The sequence below is a fragment of the Sarcophilus harrisii genome, chromosome 4 (genome assembly GCF_902635505.1).
Source record: "Sarcophilus harrisii chromosome 4, mSarHar1.11, whole genome shotgun sequence".
NCBI lineage: Eukaryota > Metazoa > Chordata > Mammalia > Dasyuromorphia > Dasyuridae > Sarcophilus > Sarcophilus harrisii.
Genome location: NC_045429.1, coordinates 84,142,276 through 84,167,962, shown reverse-complemented (window position 1 = coordinate 84,167,962; position 25,687 = coordinate 84,142,276). Strand labels below are relative to the sequence as shown.

Sequence of the window (25,687 nt, the reverse complement as noted above, 5' to 3'; positions counted from 1 at the left end):
TTCTGGAAAGCAATTTGGAACTATGTTCAAAGGGCTATCAAACTGAGCCATACCCTTTTCTAAAGGTTAGGGACAGATACATGGATACAAAGAGAGGCAAAAAATAGTCCTTGCCTTCAAGGATTATATACTATATCAAAACCTACATATATAGAAGTTATATATTTGGTAAATAATCTAAAATGAAAAGCCATGAACAGCTAGGAAAACAGAAAAACCTCCTATGGAAAGTGGAGTTGGGACAGAGCCTTTAAAATAGCCTGGGAAACCAAAATTGGAGAAAAGGAAAGAGTGTTCAATGCAACATCAATGTAAATATAAGAAAACAGAACACAAAGTCTCAGGTTTCAAAAACCATTAAGTACATTATTGTAACTAGAGCAGAGTGCATGGGATAAAAAATAAAAGGTAGGAAAAATAGGCACTTATCATTTGGAAGCCTCAGCCCAGCCACACATAACAGTGTCCAGATTAGCACAATGGCAATACATCTAAGTCACATCAGCAGAAAGAACCAGAATATCACTTGGGAAACAAAACAACTAAGATTTTGCTGGAGAAGCCTTCTAGAAGAGCAATAAAAAATACTTATCAGACCAGTCAGGGTCAGAGAAAGGGATAGTGCCACTGTGTGCAAAGACATAAGGCAGGGGACAGGTTGAGTCACCAGTTCTTGCATCATAAAATTGATTCAAACCTACGAATTCCTACAGAAGGTAGGGTCCAGTCTTGTTTGCCACATCTAAGAAAAAGCAAAGCCTGCCTACACCATCCAAAGAAGCTAGAGACAAGAATAAATAGAGGAAAAGATGTGCCCAAAGAAGAAATCTGGATTAAGACTAGCCCAAGAGGCCAATCCAGAAAGGTAATCCAATAAAATATCCAGGTAGAGAACCAGAAGAAAATGTCCTGACTACAAAAGTACCTGGAAAAATTAAGTAAAAAATACAAAATGTAAATATACAAACTATAAGAGTTAAATAAAATGATGGGAGGAGAATGGCATGGAGAATTAAAAGGATATGGTAATTCTTACCTATGAAAGCTTGCTCTGTCTGGGATAGTAGCTTGTTCACTTGCTCAAGTGAACCCCGTACAACCTAGTTCAGGCAGAGAAGTAAGGAATAGTGGCGATGGAGGCAGGGCACAAGAATATATGTGGTATTTGTTTGGCATAGCATGAAGCAAAATCTAGAGATGAAGCCAGGGTCATTTTCTTATAAGACATCTGGGGCAGAAATTGTGGTCAGTAAAAGTTGAATACTGTAGTATAAGAGAGAGTAGATAGCTTTGAGGTCCAGGATGGGAGTTGGGAGATGGGAAGAGAGCCCAGGGGAAAGGATTCCCTTCTAAAGTAGGAATATATAAAGAGAAAATATAAAGAAAGAAAAAAAAAGAGAGAGAGAGAGAGAGACTTAATTTACCAAAGATCTAAGGAAGAGAACTCAGTTAAAGACCTTGAGCATAAACTCAATTATCCTTCTATTAATAATAGAAGTAAATATGGACTCCAGATCTGTTAAACAAGTCCAGATATCTATGAATAAATATTGCAAGACAAAAATGAACCAACATCTGAGGAGACAGAAATTCCATTAAATTCCCAACCAGGCATGAAACTAAAAACAGGATATTCCCAAATGACTTAGAGAAATAAGATTTATGAAAGCAAATTTATCATTTACAGAGGGAGGGAGGGAGGGACGAAGGAATGAAGAAAGAAGGAAAGAAGGAAGGGAAGGAGAAAGGAAGGAAAAGAAAAAGGGAAGGAAGAAAAAGAAAAGAAAAATTCCAATCCATGGTGACATACTTCATGTAAACAAAGGATAAACTGAAAGAGAAGCAGAAAACATGAAGTCTATACAAGTAAGAAATCTTCACTTTGAAAATAATATGCAATTAGACAACTTAGGGATCACAGGAATCCCAAAAATAAAAATAAAAATAACATGTAAACCATAATCCAAGAAAAAAAATACAAGAAAAATGCCCCAATTTTATGGACACTGAAAATAAAAGGCCAATTCAAAGTATCCACACATTATCTCCAGGAAAAACAAATCTGGATTCTGAAAACTCCAAGATATAGTTTCTACAGCAAATAATTCTGATAACAAATAACAAATTCTCAAGAGTAAACAGAAGATATAAAGGAAATCTAATAACACAAAGCCTATTTTGTACTCACCAGAAACCTAAGGAAGGAATGGACTAATATGTTGCAAAGTCCAGAAGAAACCAAGATATACCCCAAAATAACATTGTGAAAAGCTAAACCAAATCATCAATGAACAAATAAAGATATTCAATAAAAGAAAGGCATTTAAAGCACTCCTTTAATAAAGGATACTAGACCTCAGCAAATATTTGCTTTGCTAACATTCCTTAAAGACAATACAGAGAATCAAGACTGAAAGAAGCAGCCAACCTGGAAGGGACTAGGGTACAGAAGAGACTAGTGCAGCAGATAACACAATGTGGTAGGTATTGAAGAACTGCTTTACAAGGTATCTAAGGGAGGTAAAGACACCATAGCTACAGAATATATTGGAGAATTAGTTCTAGTGATAAATATAATTTTGAGTATGAGAATACTATAAATTTTTTCTTAGTATTTTGAGTTATTTCCTTTCTATTCCAAATCTGTAGACATATAAATAACAAGCACAGTAATAAGGGGTTGAGGGGGAAGAAAAAAAAGGGATAGGAAAAATAAATTTAGAAAGCTTTTGCTAACCAAATTTCACTATTTTTTTTTCATGTATCCCCAGTATGTAGCAGAATGATACACATACTAAGTGTTTAATTAAATAAATATTTACTGATTTCTTTTGGGCAGACAATAAAAACTTTTTAAAAGTCATGTGAGCATGTCACTGAGGTGACAGAGGAAGTTTAATAGTATATTTTTGCCATCAAAATGCTCAAGAGGCAAAGTTTCTTTAAAAATGTATAAAGGAGGCAGCTGGGGGGGAGGGGCAGTGGGTAGAGCACCAGCCCTGAAGGCAGGAGGACCTGAGTTCAAATGTGTTCTCAGACACTTAACACTTCCTAACTGTGTAACCTTGGGCAAGTCACTTCACCCCAATTACCCCAGCAAAAATAAATAAAATTTAGCCAATACATACTCAAATTAAGATTAAAAAAATTCAATACAAATATGTCTCATTATGAAGTTACAGAAAAGAATTGATCTACTAAAAAAGAAAAACAGGACCAGAAAACTATATATGATTACAATAATGTAAACAAAAAGAAAACTAAAACAAAGCTGAATTCTGCACCATTTTAAAGACTGATTCTTACCCTAGAACCACAGGCTAAACACAATCCCTGCTTTTTAGCAGAGATGGAAGATCAAAGTTGAAGAAGCTATCAACTGCTTGAGCTTAAAGAGCTTTGCTTGGTTACAAAAAGTTGTTCACTGAAGAAGAGGGGTGCATATATCAGAAATAAGTAAAAACAGAAAGCTTCAAAAAACTTATTTCTAAATTAAGTAAATTTTAAAAAGAGGAATAAAATTACTTTTGATATTTCCCTATTAACTTATATTAAAAAGAAATGTCCCAATAATTTTTTAAAAAATCTAAAAATTCATCATATTTTTAAAATTACAACTATAAAGGATAAAAATTTGAGGTATTATTAGTTTTTACAAGAGATGAGGGAACAAACCTATGATTTCATTTTTATGAATTTCAAATGGGAAAACCCCATCAATAATTACTACTCTTTTACAAATTATACTTTTAAAGGCTTACTTAGGAGTCTGAGAGGTTTAATAATACCACAGCCAGTGTGTGTCAAAAGTGGAAGTTGAATCCACTACCCATTACTTTACACTGCCTGCCTCTCCAAAAAATATTATACAATACTTTAAAGATTACTTAAAATACTAAAATTAACAAAACACCACCACAATAAAATGCAAAATATATTTTAATAGCCTGTTCCAAAAAACAGTTCAGTTCAATTCTCCCTTTTCTAATGCAGCTCTATTCTTCTAGTTCTCTATCTCCCTCTATCCCTCTTTTGCCCTTCCTCCCTTCCTCCCTCCCTCCCTCTTTCCCTCTTCTACATTTACTTGATATTCTCTCTCTTTGGAAACTTCAAGTCCAATGGAACTAATTATCATTTCTATGCAGGTAACTCAGTACTATATATCCAATACTGATCATTCCTGAGCTTTAGTCCATCATTTCTGACTTGCTAACCGGACCTTTCAAACTTGACAGACTGGAAATTGTTCTGTCCAAAATGAAATCCATTATCTTCTCCCCCATACCTCTTACAAACTTCCCTATTACTAGCAAAGCCATTATGTATCGTGGAGTTAAAACCTCAACATTATTCTCTGCTCCTCGTGTTTCTTCAACCCCATAGAACCAATCAGTTGCTAAACCTTGAAGTCTTTCCCTCCCTATGTCTCTACCTCCCCATCTCTCACATCCAGTTACTTACTATGTTCTTATAAAGCCACCTTAGTTCAAGTCCTCATTCCCTTTTGCCTCGATTACTCCAAAAGCCTACCAACCAGCCTTTATACCGTAAGTTTGTTCTATACACTGCTGCCACAATGTGGCCCAAGTTACTCCTCCACTGAATTAACTCCAATGGCTCCACAAAATTCTTTATTAATAACTGCTATTCCACCCTTAACCAAAATAATAACAACTCTGAAAAGTAATTATTAAAGGATCTATAATACTGGTTAGCACTAATGTCACATATATTTTATTATCTGACTAAACAATACTACTTGCCTTCCTTAGCAGGTATAATTTGTAACATAATGAAAAGAACACTGGGAAAAGAAAAAATTTCCCAGAACATTTTTTCTCATCTATAAAGCTAAGATAGTAGCTATAATACCTACCTCATACAAATGTAACAAGGATCAAATTTTTTTATCTACATACATAGCTTTCTCCCGGTAGAATGAACTCCTTGAGGAATAGAAATGTTTTATTTTTGCTTATTTTAATGTATAGATCCCCAGCATCTATTATAGTGCTTTGTCCATTTAAATTTAAATGCTTGTTTATTTGTTAAAAGCAGATGTATTGTAAATTTAAAGTGTATTCTAAGATATCATAAATCTCAGAACCATTATGTCAATGTCAGCTAATCAAGTAGAAATAAAGGAATTTTTTTTTAACAAGGAAAAATGTTGGCATGTCACTAAAACATATCTGGGGTTGCTGGGAAATGGCAGAGCAAAGTTAGTTAATGTATAAAAGAATGAAATTGAAGACCTCAACTTCATGACATCCAGCTTTAACCAATGAGTACAATAAATTCCAAGTTAAAAGAAAAGGATGATACTGGAATACAAAACATCATATATAAATTCTAAAATTTTAAAACATTACCTTTCCTGTGCTTTGCAGAATAGTAGTTCTTGTCCTCCATACTCTCTCACGACTCACAATGTCTCTGGTCACATCTACCTCAGCATCCACAAAACTTCTTTGTTTAAGTGCAGTTATGTCATCATCTAGATCAGTCTTGATAGTAGACCTTTTCTTGGCCATAATTTTAGCTTTGATTGCAGCTATTTTTTCCACAGACATAGCCTCAGATAAGGACCTAAAGACAAAAACAATGATTTCTTTTCATCAAAGGGGAAAAAACTACCTTATATAATAAATTATAGTAACATTTTCTTTATCCTTAGAAGTACCTCTTTAAAGAGGTTGCAAATAAAAACAACAGAAATTAAAATTATACTTAGACTCTTTTCTTCAATAATTCAACAGATTTTTAAATGCCCACTAAATGATAGTCATTAAGATTCTAGACAATGAGGTATATATATATGAGGTATATATATATATATATATATATGAGGTATATATGTATGTATGTATATATATATATATATATATTTAAAAAAACCTTAGAAAGTGAGAGTACCTAGGAGAAGGGAGTAGTTCATATCAAATGCTACAGAAGTAAAAAAGGATAAGGAGTAAGGAAAAAAGCCATTTGACTTATTTATTATATATATTATATATTTGACTTATCATTAGCAACTCTGGAGAATTTCAATTTGGGGGTGCAACTGGAAGCCAGACTGCAAGGAAATGAAAAGTAAGAGATAAGGAAAGGAGAGCAAAAAGCATAGATTAGTTTTTTCTATTAATCTGGACACAAAAGGAAGGCAAAACTAAGGATAATAAGTTGAGAATATAGTAAAATCAAATGAAAATTTTTAAAGATCAGGATGTTCACAAGTAGACATAGGGTGATAAAGTAGTTGAGAGACTGAAAATGATAATAAAGGGTATGATTGGTTCATACCTACCTCTGCCTTCTGCTTCTAAGTATTTGTATATTGGCTTTTCCTTCCATGATTGTAGGCACCTTAAGGGCAACATCTAAGTTCATATTTATTTTTCTATCACAAAAACCTAGCACAATGCCTCACACAGAGTAGGTACTTAATGAAATACAGGGTCACTAAATCCAGATATTTATGTTAAATGACTGAAAAGGGCACTTATTAATTTCATCTCATTTCAGGAATCAAAGAATTTTTTAAAAAGCTTAAGAATTTCCTAAAAAATTTATTTCAAGATTTCAAACTATGATATAAACTAATTCTTCATAAAAAATCTTTTATGAATTTTATGGGTTAGCAGAGTAAAATGAACTGCAATGTTTCAGGACTGCTTATAAAAAGGACAAGTGGTCTGCTATCCAAAATATAAAAATAAGTTGAATCTTAAAGTTTAAGTTTTATACAATGGCAACTTTGGACTATTTGACTAAAACAAACAGGCTAAGCTCAATGAAACACTATTATATGAACGTAAGAATTCACTGGATATTTCTATCTGAAAGACACAGGTAGAGAAATTTCCAGGGGCTAAAACCTAAGATTCTAGGAACATCTTAAGGATTCTTTCATTTACTTTTTGTTGTTGTTGAGGCAACTGGGGGTTAAGTGACTTGCTGAGGATCACACAGGTAGGAAGTATTAAGTGTTTGAGGCCAGATTTGAGTTCAGATCCTCCCGACTTCAGGGCTGGTGCTCTATCCATTGTACCAACTAGTTGCCCCACTCATTTACTTATATGCACAGAAACAGCTCAGTACACACCTGACAAATGACATGCTTTAGACTGTATTTTACAATCTTTTTCTTACTTTTCCTAAAATAAAACTTCAATATATAATCAATTTCATTTGAGAGACATTACAGAGATTCCAACAAAGATATAAATAAGACAACATAAGTTACAAATATGGTAGCATTAGAAAATGAAAATGAAATTTCCTGGCAAACCTACATTATTCATACTTAATGATTTTTTTTAAAAAGGTGTATTTGTACAGCTTTTAAACAGTTTTAAAAGTATGAGACATAAAACAAAAGCTTAATTTGTGCATGGTTTAAATAAGTGATTGGACACATACAAGAAAAAAAAAGAAAAAAATTTATCTGACTGGTCCTTCCATTGGTATGGAAGAGTTTAAAAGTTTAAATTAATATTTTAAAGCAAGGGTTCTCAAAAGTGTGGCCTGAGGGTCCTTATCAGAGGGTTCACAAAGCCAACATTATTTTTATAATAATATCAGAACAAAAATATATAGCAACAGATTAAATTTAGAAGCATATAAGGACTTAGCAGTTTTCTTTTAAGCTATAAAAGAGATTTGCAAAAAATATTTAAAACAATGCCATTCTCACTAATTTTGTTTTAGAAAAGCTATTTTTCATTTTAAATGTTATTGATGCTCACATGTAATGAGTTGTTGTTTTTAAATGGATTAACATTTTAAAATTTGTAATACAGTATTAGAAAAACTGTGCAGTTTACAATAATTTTTAAGAATGTAAGGGGTTCACTGAAAGTCAAAGGGATACCAATCAGAGAACAACTGAGTAAGTTGTAATATGTTTGTGATGGAATATTATTGTACTATAAAAAATGACAAGCAGGATGATATCAGAAAAGCCTGGGAAGACTTTTTATGAACTGATGAAAGATGAAGTGAGCAGAGCCAGGAAAAACATTGTGAACAGTAACAGCAATACTGTATTGATGACTTTGTTATGAAGAACTCATGAAGAAAATGCTATCTATTTCCAGAGATGGGAGTTGTGACACTTTTTAATCTTTATTTTTCTGGAACTGGTTTTTTTTGGGGGGGCAGGGGGGAGAAAGAAGGAGAATGGTCTGTGTTCTCTTCTACAATATGGCTAATCTAGAAATAAGTTTTGTATGGTTGAACATGTATACTTTCTTTCAAAGTACTTGCCTTCTGGAATGGAAGGAGAGGTAGGGGAAGGAATTTTGAACTCAAAAATTATAAAAACAAACATCAAAAAATTGTATTTACTTGTAAGTAAGAAAAAACAAATAAAAACATTCAAGAAAAGAAAAAAAAAGGAATGTAAAAGAGACTAGGACAAAAACTTAGATTTTTTAAAGAAATATAAGAGTCAATCTGCTCTTTCCTACAACAAACCTAGAAGGGTAATTTCTATGGTGAGGTAAAAAAAGAGCAATATGTAGGAACATTATACATGGCTTCACTGCTATTGTCACCTCAACACTCTCAAGTAAATGTCAATACTCTTCTTTCCCTAGAAACTACCTTAAAAATACCCCAAAGAAAGGAATCCCTCTTCTTTATCACAGTCAGTGGACTCCATAATACACTACAACAGAGATGTTCAAAACACAGCCCACACTTCTGACTGTGACTTGAACTAAATTAAAATGTTAAATGAGATATATATATATATATATATATATATATTTAACTGCTAAAAATACAATAAAACATAGATTATGTTAAATTTATAACTAAATCAATAGGTGACCCAAAGGGATCCTTATGTATAGGTTAATGACCCCATTTTCCTTGGGTTTGACACCCTTGCATTACAAGAATTTTTTAATTTACCTGCTACAATTTTCCTTCTCTGATTAAATTTAATAGCATTTCAACACTAGGAAATATATTTAAGAGTATAGACACAGACCCTGTCCTTAAATTATTATTTGGTTGGAACAGTAATCTATACACAAAAATAAATAAATAATACAAAGTAGTCTAGAATTTAAATGTCAAAATAAAATCCTAGGAGTTCTAAAGAGGGAAAATTGTAAATGTGGGATAAAATGGTCAAGGAAATTTTTTCAGACATCGGTTTATCTAATATAATAGACCCAGCAGCCCACCTTCTGTTTACAAAAGTACAGCTATCCACACAAAAGTCAATCCGAATTAAGAAAATTCTTTACCTAATCTGCTCTGTTTGAACAATCCCTTCTTTGTGACCTTCCAAGCGAGCAGCCAATCGCTCCTTATCAAGACGTACACACTCTTCATCCTAGTAACATTAAAAATTGATATAAGTCATGAAGCAAAATTTTTAACTCAATACTGATATAAAAAGTTTTTGCTAAGTATTACTTTTTTTAATCTTCTGTTAGAGTCTTCAGTAATTAGTAAGTGGGATAACAATCAGTTGCATCAATTACATAGTGCAAAATATAAATGATCACAAATGTATAATAGAGTTAGTAAAAATTCATAAGCAAAATATGCCTGTAATAAAATAAGGAATTAAGACAAATATGTAATTACCATAAAGCGAGCATACATATGTACACACATTCTACCAATAAAGTCTTAGATAGGAGGTAGACTTTAAGGTTCAAATAAATTTTACTCTTTCACAAAAGAAATGTTATCAATGTAATGAATTTAAATTTAATAAATTCTTAAATATTTTTTGTTTGTTCAAATGAAACAGATGTTGTTTCATGCAGATCCAAAAACATAGCCATCAAAAGATTTTTACCTCTACAATCTGAAATTATACTATGTTGCTACAGATCTGACTTAACAGTTACTTTTTTATTCATTCAGCTAATGATACTATTTTTAAAAGCACAAGTTACAAATAGCTTAAAAAGACATAATATAATATTATTGAATTATAAGGAGCTAGGAATTCAGAGAAAGTTAGGACAATCTATATGAACTGATTCAAGGTAAGGATAGAACTGAAAGAAAAACTATACATAATGACTATAATAATGTAAGTGAAAAGTATAAAATTAAACTGAACTGTAATTAAAATGATTAAGCTTTAAAACAAAATATAGGGGAGGAAATGTACTTTTCTTTCATGAAGAAAGGAAGAACTAATGGTATAGAATATTGTATTATGTCAAAAAGGATCACTTTGTTGATGGGTTTTGCTTAACTTTTTTTCCCTCTTTCTTTCCTATAAGTAAAGATTTACAAGAAGGGAATGTAGTATATTTGAAAATGACTGATAAAAAAATAAGTGACATACAAGTCTCATGCTTTCACTAGTTAACAAATACAGCTATAAATTACATTACAATATGATGGCAGGACTTATGCTACATGATTAGAAGATAATAAAATATTACATCACAAAATCTGTATAGATGCAGATAATAGACTAGACAGATGTCAAAGTGTGATTAATTATGAGTACTGAAATAAGTCTTTAGTCTTAAATGCTGCCAGAGTATGAGATAATTAAATATGAGTGACTTGGCATAGAAAGAGCTATGAGTTCAGTCAAAAGATTGGTTTTCAAATAAGGGCTATTAATTAGTACCTTACCCTAACCTCTTAACCTTCAGTACACTCATCTGTGAAATGAGCTGGACGATAAAATTAAGGCCTCTTCAATCTAAAATTTAAAAAGCAGTCTATTAAGTAAAATATAATAAATTTTGAATCAAAAAGTCCAATTTCAAATCCTAGCCCTACTGTTTACTGATTCTGACCAAGTCACATAAGCTCTTTGAGCTTCAGCTTCCTCATTTATATAAGTGAAAGAGTTGGACTAGACCTCTAAAGTCTCTTTTAACTCTAAATTTAAAATCCTACACTTTGGAGAAAATCTAAAACCTATTTCTAAGATAATTTACTTTTTTTCCTTTTGTTATAAAACAACTTACTCCATGCTTATTTGATTAATTACATGTACAAAAGTCTCATCTCTTTTAATGAATGTAGGAAAAAGGAAAGCAAAAATAGGGAACATTGGGAGAATTGAAAGTAAAATGCATTTCCAGAGTTTTTAAAAATATTTCTCCTTCTTGATCAGATAGACTAAAGTCAAAGCTATCTAGAAGACAAAGCAAACTTTTAGCTGTACTTTTTTCTCATTAAAAGAACAATTCTGTAAAATGTTTTCATATTTGGTTAGAAAGCTACTCTCTCCAAACTATTAAAAAAAAATCCTTAAAATTTTTAAAGAGGTACAACATTTTCATTCTTATTTAGAACTCCCAAAATTAAATGGACAGTAAAAGTAACTTAGAAATTCTATGGCCTCAATGTGACATGCCCTCTGTTTATTTTTTAAATACCTTATTAAAATTGCACGCTATTATTTCTTTGTGCTTTTCAGCAGAGAAAGAAATAATAAATTTACCACACTCTATGCTAAGCACTTTACAAATGCCTCATTTGATGTTCACAACAATCCTAGGAGGTACTTACCTCCATTTTAAAGGAAACTGAGGCAGAGAAAAGTTAATTAATTTGCCCAGTATCACACAACTAGTGTCTGAGGCCAGATTTGAATTGAAATCTTCTTGATTCCAACCAGGCTCAGCATTCTATTTACTGCTTCATTCTATTTAGCAGCCTCAGAATAATATATATTCTTAGACTAGCTAATATGCTGGACAAAAGAATAAGAATCCAAAAATACCTCGGAAAGATTATACACTGAGAGAAATTTATTGTGATAAAACTGAATAGCAATAAATGTATCATACACATGTTTAAACAGTCAACTATAACAAATACCGGATTGGGAGACAGATTCCATTCACGTGAAAAAGAGCTTGGAAGTTTAATGATATGAATAAATGGCATATGATGAAAGATATAAAGGTAGTAAAATCTAAACATTGACACTAGAAGGCATCAAGAATAATAAAAGTAGGGTATTCTGGCAGTACCATACCCTGGTCAAATAACTGTAGCACTGTACTTATTTCAGGATACTTTTTCAAAGCACTGACAAAATAGACTAAATAGAGCACAGCTTCTAAAACTTAATTGTGAAGCCATATGGGATCATGTAAACTGAATGTGGGGATTGCAAAATTATGATTTATTATCAGACTGTTTGATTTGTATAACCTATTTTATATACCTAAATACCCAGGGTTGCATAAAAAAATTTCTCAGACAAAAAGAGGTTGGGAATGGAAAAAGTTTAAGAAGCCCTGCTCTAGAGGAAGGTAAAGAGGATTAAGAGACAAATAGAGTACCATGCAGAGATGAGTTGAAGGAAATGGGGATATTTGGTCAAGAGAAAATACTTCAGGGAGAAGAAAGTTATGTCTTCAAGCATGTAAAAGGCTATCAAGTAGGAGAGTAGGATTATCTTTGTTCTGCTAGATAGAACTAGAAGAAATAAATCTAAGTTTAAATGAAGATTCAGGCTCAACATATCAAAATACTTTCCAATCATTAGAGCTCTTCAAGAGTGGTACAGGTTGCCTTCCAGGACTGACTAGATGAACATTTCATCAAAGGATGTTTATTCTTTAATCACTTGATTGGATTAGATGATCTCCAGTAGATTCTTTCCAACTCTAATATTCAATGACTACATATCATTCTAAATTACTTTATTTTTATGTATCACATTCTTTAATTACCAAATTAACACTTAAGAAGTTACAATTCAGAACCTATTCTAAGAACCTTAAGAATCTTAAATTAAAATTAAATCTTTAGCCTTAGAAACATATTTTTTTAAAATGACCTACACATTTTTGATAAGATTCTTGCTGTCATACTCTAAGATATAAATTAGTCTTATTTAAACTTTTAACTTTAAATTTTATTATTCCACTCAGTAGCATATAGTTAGAAGAAGGAAGGAGAAAGTTCTTTTTTGAATCCTAATTAAAGAGAGAAGAGAACCCCAGAATTATAAGCCCTTCTAAGAAATAAGAGTGGCTGGGTTAGGCTGACTTTAAAGATAATAATCAAAAGGATGAGTTAATGGGAAAAGAAGAGGAATGATAAAAGATTAAGCCCATTTCCATGTATTTACCAGTAAAGACAAGGGTTATCTACTTCCAATGTTTTATTCTTTTCCTTAGTTTGATATTGTTTAAATTCAGGCTATACCAATTAATGAACAATCTTGGACAAGTCACTAAGTTACCTAACCCCTCTAGATCTAAAATAAAGCAGCCTCAACTTAATGACCTAACTAGGTCCCTTCCTGCTGTAAATCTGAAAGTCTTATTTTAAACCCCAGTTTCCCTTTCCCTGTAGTTTACTAAAGCAATTAAATAAAACAACGAAAAAATCTTCAAGAAATCTAAACAAGTACTGCATGTTTATTTCAAAGACAATGAACTTGGAAAGGAATCAGAAATATAGCTTCATTTTCCTCAAGAGAATTTTTGTAAGAAGTCATTCCTGAGGAAAAACAGAAATGGAAAAGATAGGGGGACTTATTGGGACTTATTCCCAAGCCTTAGGGTTCCCCAAAGGAAACAAAGCATTCCAGAGGAAATAATGTATCAAATTCAGTTGCATATTGAAAGAATGTATAACCAGAAATAACCCCAACAAAATAAATCTGGTATTTTAAAATGGTATTAGTTGTCAAAAGATAGCAGATTTCCCCATCAAACTATGTACTTAAGTATAGATTAGAAGAAAATCAACTTTTGGACAACACAAAAAAGGGATTCCTGCTTCAAATAAGGTTTGAACTTGGCCTTGACTTATTTATTAAATCTGTAGTAACACAAATCTAAGATGGATAACTAACATGTTGGATAACAGCCAGGATCCAAAGAATTTTTGAAATGACATCACTGGGGACAAAGAGTAAAAGATAACATTTTAGGGATAAATGGTGTTCAATTATGAGCATTACATTTTAGGAACAGAATTAAGTTGAAGAGTTTCAAGAGGAAGGTAACTACAAGAGAAGTGCAAAGCCTTGAGACCATTTCATACATGAATTATGCTGAAGAAATGGGGAGTTTAGCCTAAACAAGGAAAAACTAAGGTGGTATACAATAACTGTTTTCAATAAATCAAGGCATATCACTTACCTTCTAATCTCATAAACGAGATTTTTTTTCAGTTTGATCCCAAAGAAAGTAGGAATCGTGTTACATTTATTGCTATTCAATCTTATCATATTAGATCTGTCTCCATGTTTTTGGCTGGTTTAGAATCTTGATTTCATTACCCAATGTATTAGCCGCCAATCATTAGAACTGCCAAGCACAGATCTCCAGAGAACTCCACCAGAGACCTCCTCCAAGTTGATATATGAATAGGACAATACAAATCATTCAATCCAATGCATACCTGAATAGAAATGCCCTCTTTTTAGCATAACCAATAGTCAGTTAGCCTGTGCTTAAAGATTCCCAAGTGAAAGGGAACCCACTGCCATATGAGGAAGTCTGATTTACTTCTGGATAATGTTCATAAAGAATTTTTTTTCCTCTTGTCAAATCTAATTTCCTCTTTGCAAGGCAGCATAATATGTAATCATAGAAATAACACTGGACTAAGAGTCAGAAGACAAAGATTCTAACCTGTATCTTACCAATGACTATTTTGTAGGACAAGGCAAAACAAAACTATGTTAAGTCTGTTCCTCCGTTTATTAGAAGATATCCTTTGTCCTACCTACCCCTTCACTGGAATACTGTGATGATTAAATAAGATGAATATACTTCAAAAAAATAACCCATATGGAAAAAATAATAACAACTTGGATAAAGATATTCAGACAAAATTATTTATAATAATGAAAAACTGAAAACAAACTAAATACCTACCGTGATAGATTTGTAGTCAAGAGACTTAAAGCTAAAATTAGTTAAATGGTAAGACCCAAAGGTGATTAATGTTTTAAGATGGACTAGGTCTTTTAAAGAGTGCCCTAGGAATCTGTGCTTGGTTCTACTGTATTTAACAAAGAGGTAAAAGGGAATCTTAGTAGTCAAGTCAATGCAATTCTCCTTAGAGATGAAGAAATTGAAATCCAGGGAGGTCAGATAATTTTATCGTGAGACAAATGTAGTATGTGGCAAAGCCCAGATCCCATTATTTTTTACATTTTGGATAAAATCATAGATGCCATGACTCTTAAAATTATAAATAACACAAAGCTAGAAAGAATCATTGACTTGGTGAACAATCAAATCAAGATCTAAAGAGATTATGACACTATTACTTTAGGCTAAATGTAATAAAATAAAACAGTAAAGCACAAAGAATAAAATGGGCATCCTTGAGGAAGTAGGTTACTTCTTGTTAGAGATCTTCAAGCAATGTCTGAAAAGATAATTATAGAGAGAATTCTTGAACTAGACAGCCTCTAGGGTTTCTTCTCATTTTAAGAAATTTTGCCTGTGAAATTTTGTCAGACACTTATTAGTTGAGGAACCATAAACAAATCCCTTAGTCTCTCAGTGTTTCAATATCTCGCTCTTCAAATTATTTGTATTAGCTCTCTCTCAGAGCTGTTGTGAATAAAGCACTTCACAGACTTTAAAACACAATAGTTATCACTAATATTAGTATGGCAGATTAATAACATGACAAATGTGTGGAATATGCTGATATAGGATATAGTATGTACAGTATCCTAAAAGTCTAGAATACAAATAATGCAAAGAATATAATCAAGTAAAAATGTAATGTAAATAAGGCTTTATATACAAAGTTTTTATAATTCACACAAAAACATGACAGTAACCACAATCTGTTGTAACAATAATCTTGTTTAATTATCATTACCTCAATTCGTGGTTTCTTTGCCTCCGCTAATATTTCATCTGCTGCTCTTTTTACTGAAAGAAAAAAAGGGGGTAATTTTAAGTAAACTGCTTCCAAATAAATCAGAATTAAATTTGAAGAAATTAATACTTCAGACATACCTTGTGTGGATCGCTGAAGACCTATTTCAAGGGGTGCACTTCTGTCGATACTTGCAGATGTTGCTAAAGTTTCAAAAAGATTCATTCAGAAAGTTCAATATTTACAGTTTGCTATGACTATGGCTTTTGTTTTCACATTCATTGTTTCATTTGATCTTTACAAATTACAACCTGATAACCCTAGGAAAAATACAGCAGTCCATCACACAAAACAGATTTACCACATTGCAGAATTTCAACAAAATCCCCTATTTCTTAGATCTTCTAGTGTATTCTAATCCTGAAAGACAGGACGTTTACAAGACTACTGATGTAGAAGGAACCTCATTTTAAGAGAAAAAGAAATTGAAGTCCAGGAAGTTTAAATCATTTGTATATATAGTGACAATATCCTTAGAATCTAGATCCACATTTTGCACTATACTATATTGCATCCTTTTATAGCAAGTTTATTTAAATTCCTAGTTAGGAATGTTACTAAATGGTATACAATGTAATCTTATATATGATATATCAATATCTGTGTTATCTGTCACATCTATAAGCTCCATGAGATCAGAGAGCACATCATATTTATTATTCAATTTCTCTCAGGAGCTAGCATAATGCTTTGAACAAAGCAACATCGATATTCACTAAATTACTGAAAATTTATCTTAAGAATCTTTTAAGATCTGTTTTCTCACATGACTTAAGACTTACTTTCAATTTTTAGTGTTTTATATACTCATTTTTAAAAGCATTTATCAATCTGTATATGATGAAGAACTCTTAAGTGATTCCCTTTTAGTTTTTTGATCATTTAATAATTTATTACAGAAAAAACTGAACTATTAAATCATATGGTTAATTTTTTTAATATTACCAAATTGATGTAGTGCTTCTTAACTTAAGGTCTGTGAACTTTTCATGTGAAAACTATTAGTGAATAAATTTCAATATATAATATTTTAATAATAAATTAGTGATAATTTATTAATATTAATTAGTAATAAAGTACAAGGCAAATAAAAAAGATCATAGACTTTTCCCTCCTAGAGTTCATCTAGTAAGAAAATAAGTCAATTACATAAAAAAAAAAAAGTTCCAAATCTTACACCAACTACACCCAAAGTCTCACAGCCTTTTTCTGTTCTTATTTTCCCTTCTGTCCCAAAGATGCTCTGACAACTTTCTGCTCTGTACTTTTTGTCCCTCATCATCACTCTGTTCATAGAGCCATCTCTTGAGGTTTGGAGCCCAAAGTGATGAAACAAATCAATAAGCCCTTTAACAGGGTCTCATCAAAGACACAAATCAGCTATATCAGAAAGTAGGTAAAATGCACATTAATACAGGCTGTTAAAGCAACGGTAATTTCCCTTTTTGTATGCCAGATAGCCTATTATCCAATGAACAATCGTGATTACTCACACGTTTCACCATTTAAATATGCAAGTAAATCTTTTCTATCCGGTCTTCTAACCACAGGAATGTTTTCAGTCTAAAGAGAAAGTTAAAGATTTGACATCAGCAAACAGTACTTTAAAATTTAAGAAATATGCTCAATTAAAAACCATATAGCTTCTTGAATTTCAGTCAAATACATTCAAATACAAATATTTTTAAGTGTGATCATTATAGAAGTCAAAAGACTTACTTAAATACAAAAGTATTTAAAACTTTTTTTCAGAAATAAAATTTTCAAATTCATAGGGCATTTAGAAATATTTTCTCTTGAGGCAGTTAGGTGGCTCAGTGGATAGAACATCAGCTCTGAATTCAGGAAGACCTGAGTTCAAATCTGATCTTAAACACTTTCTACCTGTGTGACCTTGGGCAAGTCACTTATCCCAATTGCCTCTCTTTTCTCTCTCTCTATATATATTTTAAAAAATTCCTCTTGAAAAGGAATTAGAACAGTGATATGTATTTATGTATGGCTTTAAGATTTACAAAGCAATTTTTAATACAACAACTGTCAGAATACAGATAAAGAATCAATGTCAGGTGTAACTTCCCCAATCACAAAGCTAGTAAATGTTGGAACTAGGGTCTTAAACCAAGATTTCTGATTTTAAAAATTCTTTTCACTTTCCTCAATCCAATCATTTTTACAGTTTCTATCTCATTTCATTTTCTAAACCCAACTCTGATCATTCACAAGTTTATCATAGATGTATCATATTTTTCACATGGGAGGAAGTTTATTTCACTCCCCAAACTAAAGACACTACTTCCAAATTAGTTCTTAGCTCATCAAATGCCTTTTTGTTTCCTCTATCTCAATTAGTGCTTTACAGCCCACTTTCTTAAACTGTGGTTTGTAACCCCATATGGGGTCTCATAAATGAATGTGGAGGGAAGGGTGTTATGAAATTATGATTCATTACCAGTAAATGTTTGATTTGTGTTATGTATATGTATGTGTATAATTACATATGTGTAGAGTGTGCACATACATACATACATACATATGCCTCTATATTAGGGGCCACATAAAAATTTCTGAAAAGAAAAGGGATCATGAATGGAAAAAGTTTAAGAAATTCTGCTTTACAGGATCAAGATCTGGATTGGATCTAGAGTTAAAAAAGTTCTTCGAGTTAGCCCAATCCCCTCAGGGCTTGGGGATTCAGGGAATGAAATGAAGGCTCAGAAAAATTAAGTGACTTGCCCTAGATTACATATACTAAGTACCAGAGTCAGAGTATGAATTTGTAAGTTCTCTAATTCCAAACCAAGCTTCCATTTATGTAGTTTCCTTTTCTCCTGTATAGTTTCCCCTTTAATAACATTTTATATACAGAAAAACAAACTACCCTTCTCAAATATGTGGGCAATCTTAGAAGGATGGAAAATAAGCTTTAGTAAAACTAAAATGCTACAAATATCTATACTTTAGACAATCATTCAGATTTCTTCATTTTAAAAATCACCACCACTAAGGCAGGTAGAGGTAAAAAAAAAACCAAAAAACCAAAAAAAAAAAAAAAAAAAAAAAAAAAATCGGATCAAAAACCTACCAACACCAAAAGACATTAGGCAAATTTTCGAAGTAAAATAAATTGGAAAAAGGATGAAGGGGGTTCTAAAGCAACTGGATGTTATAATTGCTTCAATTTCCCAATATGTACTCATCCATAGGATTAGCAATTTTCTTTCCAGTGGCAAAGATAAATATTCCAATTTTATCAGCAATTAGATTACAATCATGACATGCAAGAGCAGTACTAATTGGCTAAAAAGAGCTTAAGCATGCATTTTGGTCCGATTTTCTCTTCTACATAGTTTATCCATTTCATTGTTAACTGTAAAGTCAGTGCCAGATACTCTGTGAAAATCTCATGATAAAGATAATCAAAGCAATTAAAGAATTTACTTTACAAATTCCTATGTCTGTCATAAAAATGTAAAGCTAATTCTTAATTCAGTTTTATAAATTGACTACACATGATCAATTTGGAAGTTCTTTTTTGAAAAACAAGCCAACTTTACAATATTAATCTCTAACAATAATTTTACATTAACATTTCTAATTACTCTGAAAATATTGTTAAATTTTTGTATTACTGTCATACTTTTAAAAACATACAAAGAAAAGTTTCTCATGATTATTTTTAAAGTTGATTTAGCAAAGCATCTGTTTCTAAAAGACATATAAACAAAGTTATTGATGAAACTACCATAACTCTATTGAAGCTACAGGGTCATAGAATTTTAGAACTAGAATTCTGTTCTTTTATACCTTTTGGAAGATGACTATCAAATACACAATGTACCACAAAAGATCACCTATCATCAAATGCCCTAATAAAATTCTATTACAGGGGGGGGGGGGGGGGAATAAGAATAATTTCTAGCAATTTCTTCCTGTTTTTGTTAGTGTGAACATAAGAACAAGATTCCTATGAAAATTCTATCAATCACAGACATTACCCAAGCTTCTTGTCATCTGTGCTCTTGTATGTGTAACTTTCCCTCCCGTTTATTCTTTTAAAGTTACAAAAACAAAAATTAAAAATTTAACTAGAAAGCTAACTGTCCCATATAACTAATATAAAAATAGCAGTTCCAATAGCAATGAACTATTGAAAGGAGTTCTACTTACTGCTGCACGGCGGACATACACAGGATGAGAAAGATGTACATTATTAAGCAGGAACAAGATAGAATCCAAAGTGTAGTACTCTCTGGGTTGGCCTTCCTTTCCTGTCCTGAAGTAAACAAAGTAAAGAGTTTTACTCACAAGCAGTAAAGTGTACTGGGAAAAATAAAAAGTTAAGATATCCCAAATCAAATCCCAACTCTACAACCCAATGGCTGGCCTTGACATGCCACAACCTCACTAATCCTCAATTTATCTATAAAATAAGTTAAATTAGATTAATTACTCTGGTGTTCTCTCTAGCTCTAAGTCTTATGATTTTACTGAACTATTATGTTTACAAGATTACTAGTATCCTAACAAGTTTTCCTAGCATCTGCTTCCTCCCCAAATCTCCTTTTTATCTATCCTTCATATAGAGGCAAAATTTACCTTTCTTAAGCAGACCTGATCCTTATCATTTGTCAACTTACAAATTCTCCCAATTCTTTCATTAGCATCCAAAGTCTTCTTTTCCAGATTTATCTCATATTAATTCACTCCAAATTCTAAAATAACCTTTCTCCAAATACTCTAACCATTTTTATCTCCATATCTTCCTCTATTTTCCTTCACTCAGACCAATCTACTGAAAATCTACACTCATTCTTTAAACTCCATGCTAAAATGCCATCTTCTCTATGACTCTTTCTCTGAGCTTCCCTTATCCACATTTACCTTCTTTTTGGACCTAACAGCACAGCACTTTACAATTCTATGTACTAATGAGGTAACATTCTGTATTATGTTTATATTTATTATGCTCTATCTCCTATTTGAAGCTCTATGAGATCAGAGGCTGACTTGTGAATCTTTGCATATTCCCCAGAGCTACACACCACAGTAGGCATTAATAAGTATTCATAATGTTAGTGCTCAATTATGCTATCAAAATATTTCACTATAAATTCTGATCCAATAAATGCAAACTTAAAACCCTTAAAAATAAAATACTTATAAAAAATTATTTTGAGAAATTCAGATGACTGATAACAATATATGTAACAATTTAAAATCTAACTTAAGAACTTTCACTTTTTTAAAATTGAAATTTCATTTACTTTATATAGCTTCTTTGACGGAGGACAATTAACACTGCCATCTAGATAAAAGATGGCATTTATGCAAGGCTTTAAAGTTTATAAAGTTATTTATATATTATCTAATTTGGGCCTCATAATTTTGTAATAGCTCACTTAGAACAGAAAGGTCAAATTCACCCTCCCAAACTGGATGTTGGTATATAACCCAAAACAGATTAACATTTAGAAATATTTGATACAATAGAAATGCAATATAAATAATTTTATTTTGTAGTTTTCTAGGTCAATATGCATTCAACAGGTTTGAATTAAATAAATTAAATAAAATTATTTATTCTACATATATAAAAAACAATTTAATTAGAAGTTTAACTCTTAGACCACTAAAAATCTTGAGAAGGAATTAAAAAATAATCTCACAAGATAAAACATATTTGATTATCTAGCATAACCACTACTATAGACATATATTGTTTTAACTTTATATTGTACTTTGCATCTATCATCTATCTCATCCTTTGAGGTAATTACTGAAGATCTAATTTGGCCCCTTTGCTTTGGTGCACAATAAATAGAACATTAGACAAGAGAAAATGGGTTCAAATCTCATACTTCATCAGAATACTAGTATTATACAATGCAAAGGACTGTTCCAGGAATTTTTTGCAAATCTTAAATTACTACATAATTTTGAGTTTTTATTATTAGTTAAGTCATATAAAGTACCATAACAAAATGGCACAGTCAGCTTTTGTCTTTTACTATCTTGAAGCAACAGGAAAATAGCTCACCCACAGCTTCAAAAATCTTTTGAATCAAGAGGATCCCACTAGATCTAAATACTGAAAGTTTTTTGTGATTTCTACTCACAACTTAAAACAGATTTCTAAAACCTGAAAAATATACTTTCCACAAATAACCAAAGTATATCTTGAACTGCTCAGTTCTTCTTGAGTCAAGTTCCTAAATTCTCAGGAAAAAAAAAAAAAAAAACATTTATGATCTGGATCTAATGTTTTTCTCCATCTATCATTCGAAGTGCTTGTGCTATATTTTATCTACCCATCTCCAAACCTCAGATCTCCCCTCCAAGTAAACCACATTCACTGAAACAAACCAGAGAACACGCTGTTCTCTCAAAACTACTTCATCAGGCATTAAATGCTCCATCCCATTTATTACAGGCCCAAACCTTGAACAAAAACTTTTACAGAATTTCCATGAAGATATACAGGGTCATCAGCACATTTTGTAACTACCTCAGAAAAACATTAGGGTAAGAAATGATCAAAATTATGTGTTTTCATCACAGCATAAAAAAAAATTATTTTTGAGCTTCTGACATTCTCTTTCCCTTTAGTTATATGAGAAAATTAATAAACTATCTTGGACAATTTTTAAATTAACAGAATGGCGTATGAAATCGTTTCAATCTTTTGATGGGAAAAATGTTAGTATATTACATTCTTCATGTCACTATTAGATCACATTTAATGTTTCCCTACAAAGTTTATACAAAATACCTTTATCTAAAGCAAGGTCTTTAGTGCATACATTCACTATACAGCAAAGTATGTTGGACCCCCAAAAAGGGTACACATGTGTGTATGTACACTTACACATGCATTTTCATAAGATGATTTCCAATTGGTTAGTTGATTCTAAGAAGCCCATGCTACAGGTTTAAGTTACAAAATCAATTGTTATGGTTTAAATAACAAGATTTTTTCAATCCATTCTCATTCAAGAGTTTGGGTCATCTAGTGAGTTTACATACTAGGAATTTCACTGTGAGCACTTCCTTCAGATGATGGAAAACATGAAATTAAGATCAATAAATCAAGCTAATTTGTTATAAAGTTTATTAGGGCACTGTTACTTAGTAGACTTGGAGGAGGGAAGAACCAGATTTACCTATTTACCTATCTCTGGTACTTATTGCAGAGGTAATGTTATACAGAGGAAAGAATAGTGAATTTAGATTCAGAAGACTTCAATTCAAATTCTCCCTCTAACATTTGCTCCCTTCCAAGTCATTTAACATACATAGGCTTAATATTCCTTATTTGTAAAACAAAGGGAGTTGTACATGTTGATCTCAGAAGTGTCTTCCAGATGGAAATCAATGATCCCTTAACTCTTAACCTCTGGGTGCTTCAAGGAACTGCCTAGGACTTTATTTGCTAAAGGTTCTCAGGCCTGTAATGAAAACAAGGGCTCCTTCCTTCTACATGTTGATAATTTTTTTTTTCATTTATTAAAATGAAGGTCTTAGAACAGAAAAATGAGTAAGTATGCATATATATCACATACATACAAATTGAAATATAGCACTAATAATAATCTATACAATACCCCCCCCCAAAAAAAAATGGGAGAGGGGAAGAAAACAAAGCCCCATACTTCAGCCAAAACAATGTTCATTAGTAATACAATTTTGATTGATTCTATAATTAAGTCCCAATGTAGCTTTCTATCCTGGTTTCCTATTATTTTTCTAATCCCCCCCTTCCCCAAACATATCCTGTTATCTTGTCTCTATGCTATTACACATGCAATTCATCTTCTTTTAAAGTCCTCCCCCCCTCCCAAGTCCCACTTGTGTCAATTACATAGCCTTCAGAACCAGCTCAAATATAGTCAAGAATGATCATTCCTTCTCTGAAGTCCCAAGGAGTTTATCACGGAGTAAAAAAATCTAGGTAAATATTACAGCTAATATACTATAATCTCCTCAAATAAAGGTTATACTCGTTTTTTTGTCTCCCCACAACCCTAGCAGCTCAGTGAATGTTTCATAAAACAAAAATGCACGACGATTAAAAAAAAAAAAAAAAAAAAAAAGAGCTTTGTGAGTGAGCCTGTTCACACATTCTGTTAAGGAGTTAGTTACATTTAAGAAAAGCCGAGTATTACATCAAAAATCAACCAAGATTAATTGTACCATCTGTTGATGCCTAATACACTGTGGTGTAGTCGTGAATGTACCCATTTAAGACTTGTCTTAGATCAAGGTGTTTTGTCAATATAACAAAAGTCACCCAAGAATGATTGAATTCTGTTTGGCCTTTCAACTAAGGTGCACGTTGGCTTTTCCCTTGGTGAGGACTAAAGTTTTTGCTCCCAAACCTCGACAAGCTTGAGACTGACATAAGTATAATCAATGACAGTAAGGGTTCTAGTATAATCTTCCTGTTCAAGTACAACTGTAGCAAAGCAAAAAATAAATAAATAAATAAAAACTCGCAGTTGTTATAATGCGCCCAAAACCAAACGTAAAAAGGTAAATGCGGGCCCCCAAACACAGTCCTAGCCCTTGGCTCCACCGCCCCAACTTTTAAGCGTGCTCACCCCTTCTGCCGACTGCATCTCCATGAGGCTGCTTGGGGGGAGGCACTGTGTTTTCTGCCTTCTGTGAGCGTCGGCCGTAGAAGGTGCTCCCTTGGCTGATAGCCCCGACGGGGCGTCCACCTCCCAGACTTCCAATGACAAGCCTCTACTATGGCTAAAACCTCCCCGGAACACCCCCCTCCCCAAACTCTGTAGTTCCTCCGAGGATACCAGCCCCAGCCCCCGGCTCCCTACCTCGGGGTGCCTCCCCCAGCTTGCAAAGCTCGGGCCCGCGGAGGGGGAGAAAGAGAATGCGGGCAGAGTGCGCGGGCCTGGGGGCGAGCGGACGGGGCCACACATGGTTAGCCGCCAGAGCCTGGGGCCCCGAGGAGCGGAGTCCGTAAGTGAGGGGCTGCGGAAAGGCCCGCGCCCCTTAGAGTCCTCTGGGTCCCGCCCCTCCAGGCTCCCGAAAGATTTAAAAGAGAGAGACATCCGCCGCGACGGCCTTACTCCGGCCTCTCTCGCCCCCAGAGTCCACTCCAACGTTGGGGGAAACTTTCCCCACCGTACGCCTCCTCTCTGCCCCCTTTCCTGGGATCCGGGCAGAAGAGTGAGGAGGAGGTGCTGCTTTTCCGCCCGCCCGCCCTCCCTTTGGGCCGCAGCGGCGCTTCACTCACCCCCAAATCACATAGTTGGTCTTGACATTCTTGGGCCAGGAGAACTCGCCGAAGATCACCTCATCTCCCTTCACCACGATCTCCTTCTTCTGGATGTTGTACTGGCGCAGGACGCTCAGCACGTCCGCCATCTTCCCCCCCCCACCCCCCTGCGCTTCGGCCGCTGCCGCTACCTCGGCCGCCGCCGCTCAGCCGGCCCCACCGCCTCTGCGCCTCCGCCGCCGCCTTGGCCGCTTCCTTACTCCGGGCTAAAGCTCTGCTCCTCCTGGCCGGCAGCCGTCCCCACCACCACAGCGCACCGACAGGAGCTGCACTAACAGCCGCCCGCGAAGACGACGGCACTAGACACCTAGGCAGCTGAGGACCCCGCGCTATCGGGCAAGGCCCCGCCGCTGGCTGCCCGAGCTGAACGCCTGAGCTCCAGTGCCGCCGCCGCCGCCGCGGTCCCGCTGCCGCCAGGGGGAGCCGAGGTCTCCTATGAAAGAAGCTCGGCCAGACACGCACGCGGCGCCGCAGACAGAGCAACACTCAACACGCTCCGTCTAGACTGACCCGGGG

At 33.6% G+C, this 25,687-nt stretch overlaps 1 protein-coding gene across 1 annotated transcript in view; it reads right to left on the bottom strand.

Moving 5' to 3' along the window:
• CDC73 (cell division cycle 73) overlaps nucleotides 1-25,320 on the bottom strand; it is a 120,291-nt gene extending 94,971 nt beyond the window's left edge. The window contains exons 1-7 of the mRNA XM_031937078.1: nucleotides 25,130-25,320; nucleotides 20,044-20,149; nucleotides 17,367-17,436; nucleotides 15,954-16,016; nucleotides 15,814-15,866; nucleotides 9,261-9,349; nucleotides 5,373-5,589 (exon numbers count right to left, since the gene is read on the bottom strand). Coding sequence (XP_031792938.1) covers nucleotides 5,373-5,589; nucleotides 9,261-9,349; nucleotides 15,814-15,866; nucleotides 15,954-16,016; nucleotides 17,367-17,436; nucleotides 20,044-20,149; nucleotides 25,130-25,260 — 729 coding nt within the window. The 5' untranslated portion in view covers nucleotides 25,261-25,320. The remainder of the gene's footprint in view (nucleotides 1-5,372; nucleotides 5,590-9,260; nucleotides 9,350-15,813; nucleotides 15,867-15,953; nucleotides 16,017-17,366; nucleotides 17,437-20,043; nucleotides 20,150-25,129) is intronic.
• Between the last annotated feature and the right edge of the window lie 367 nt (nucleotides 25,321-25,687).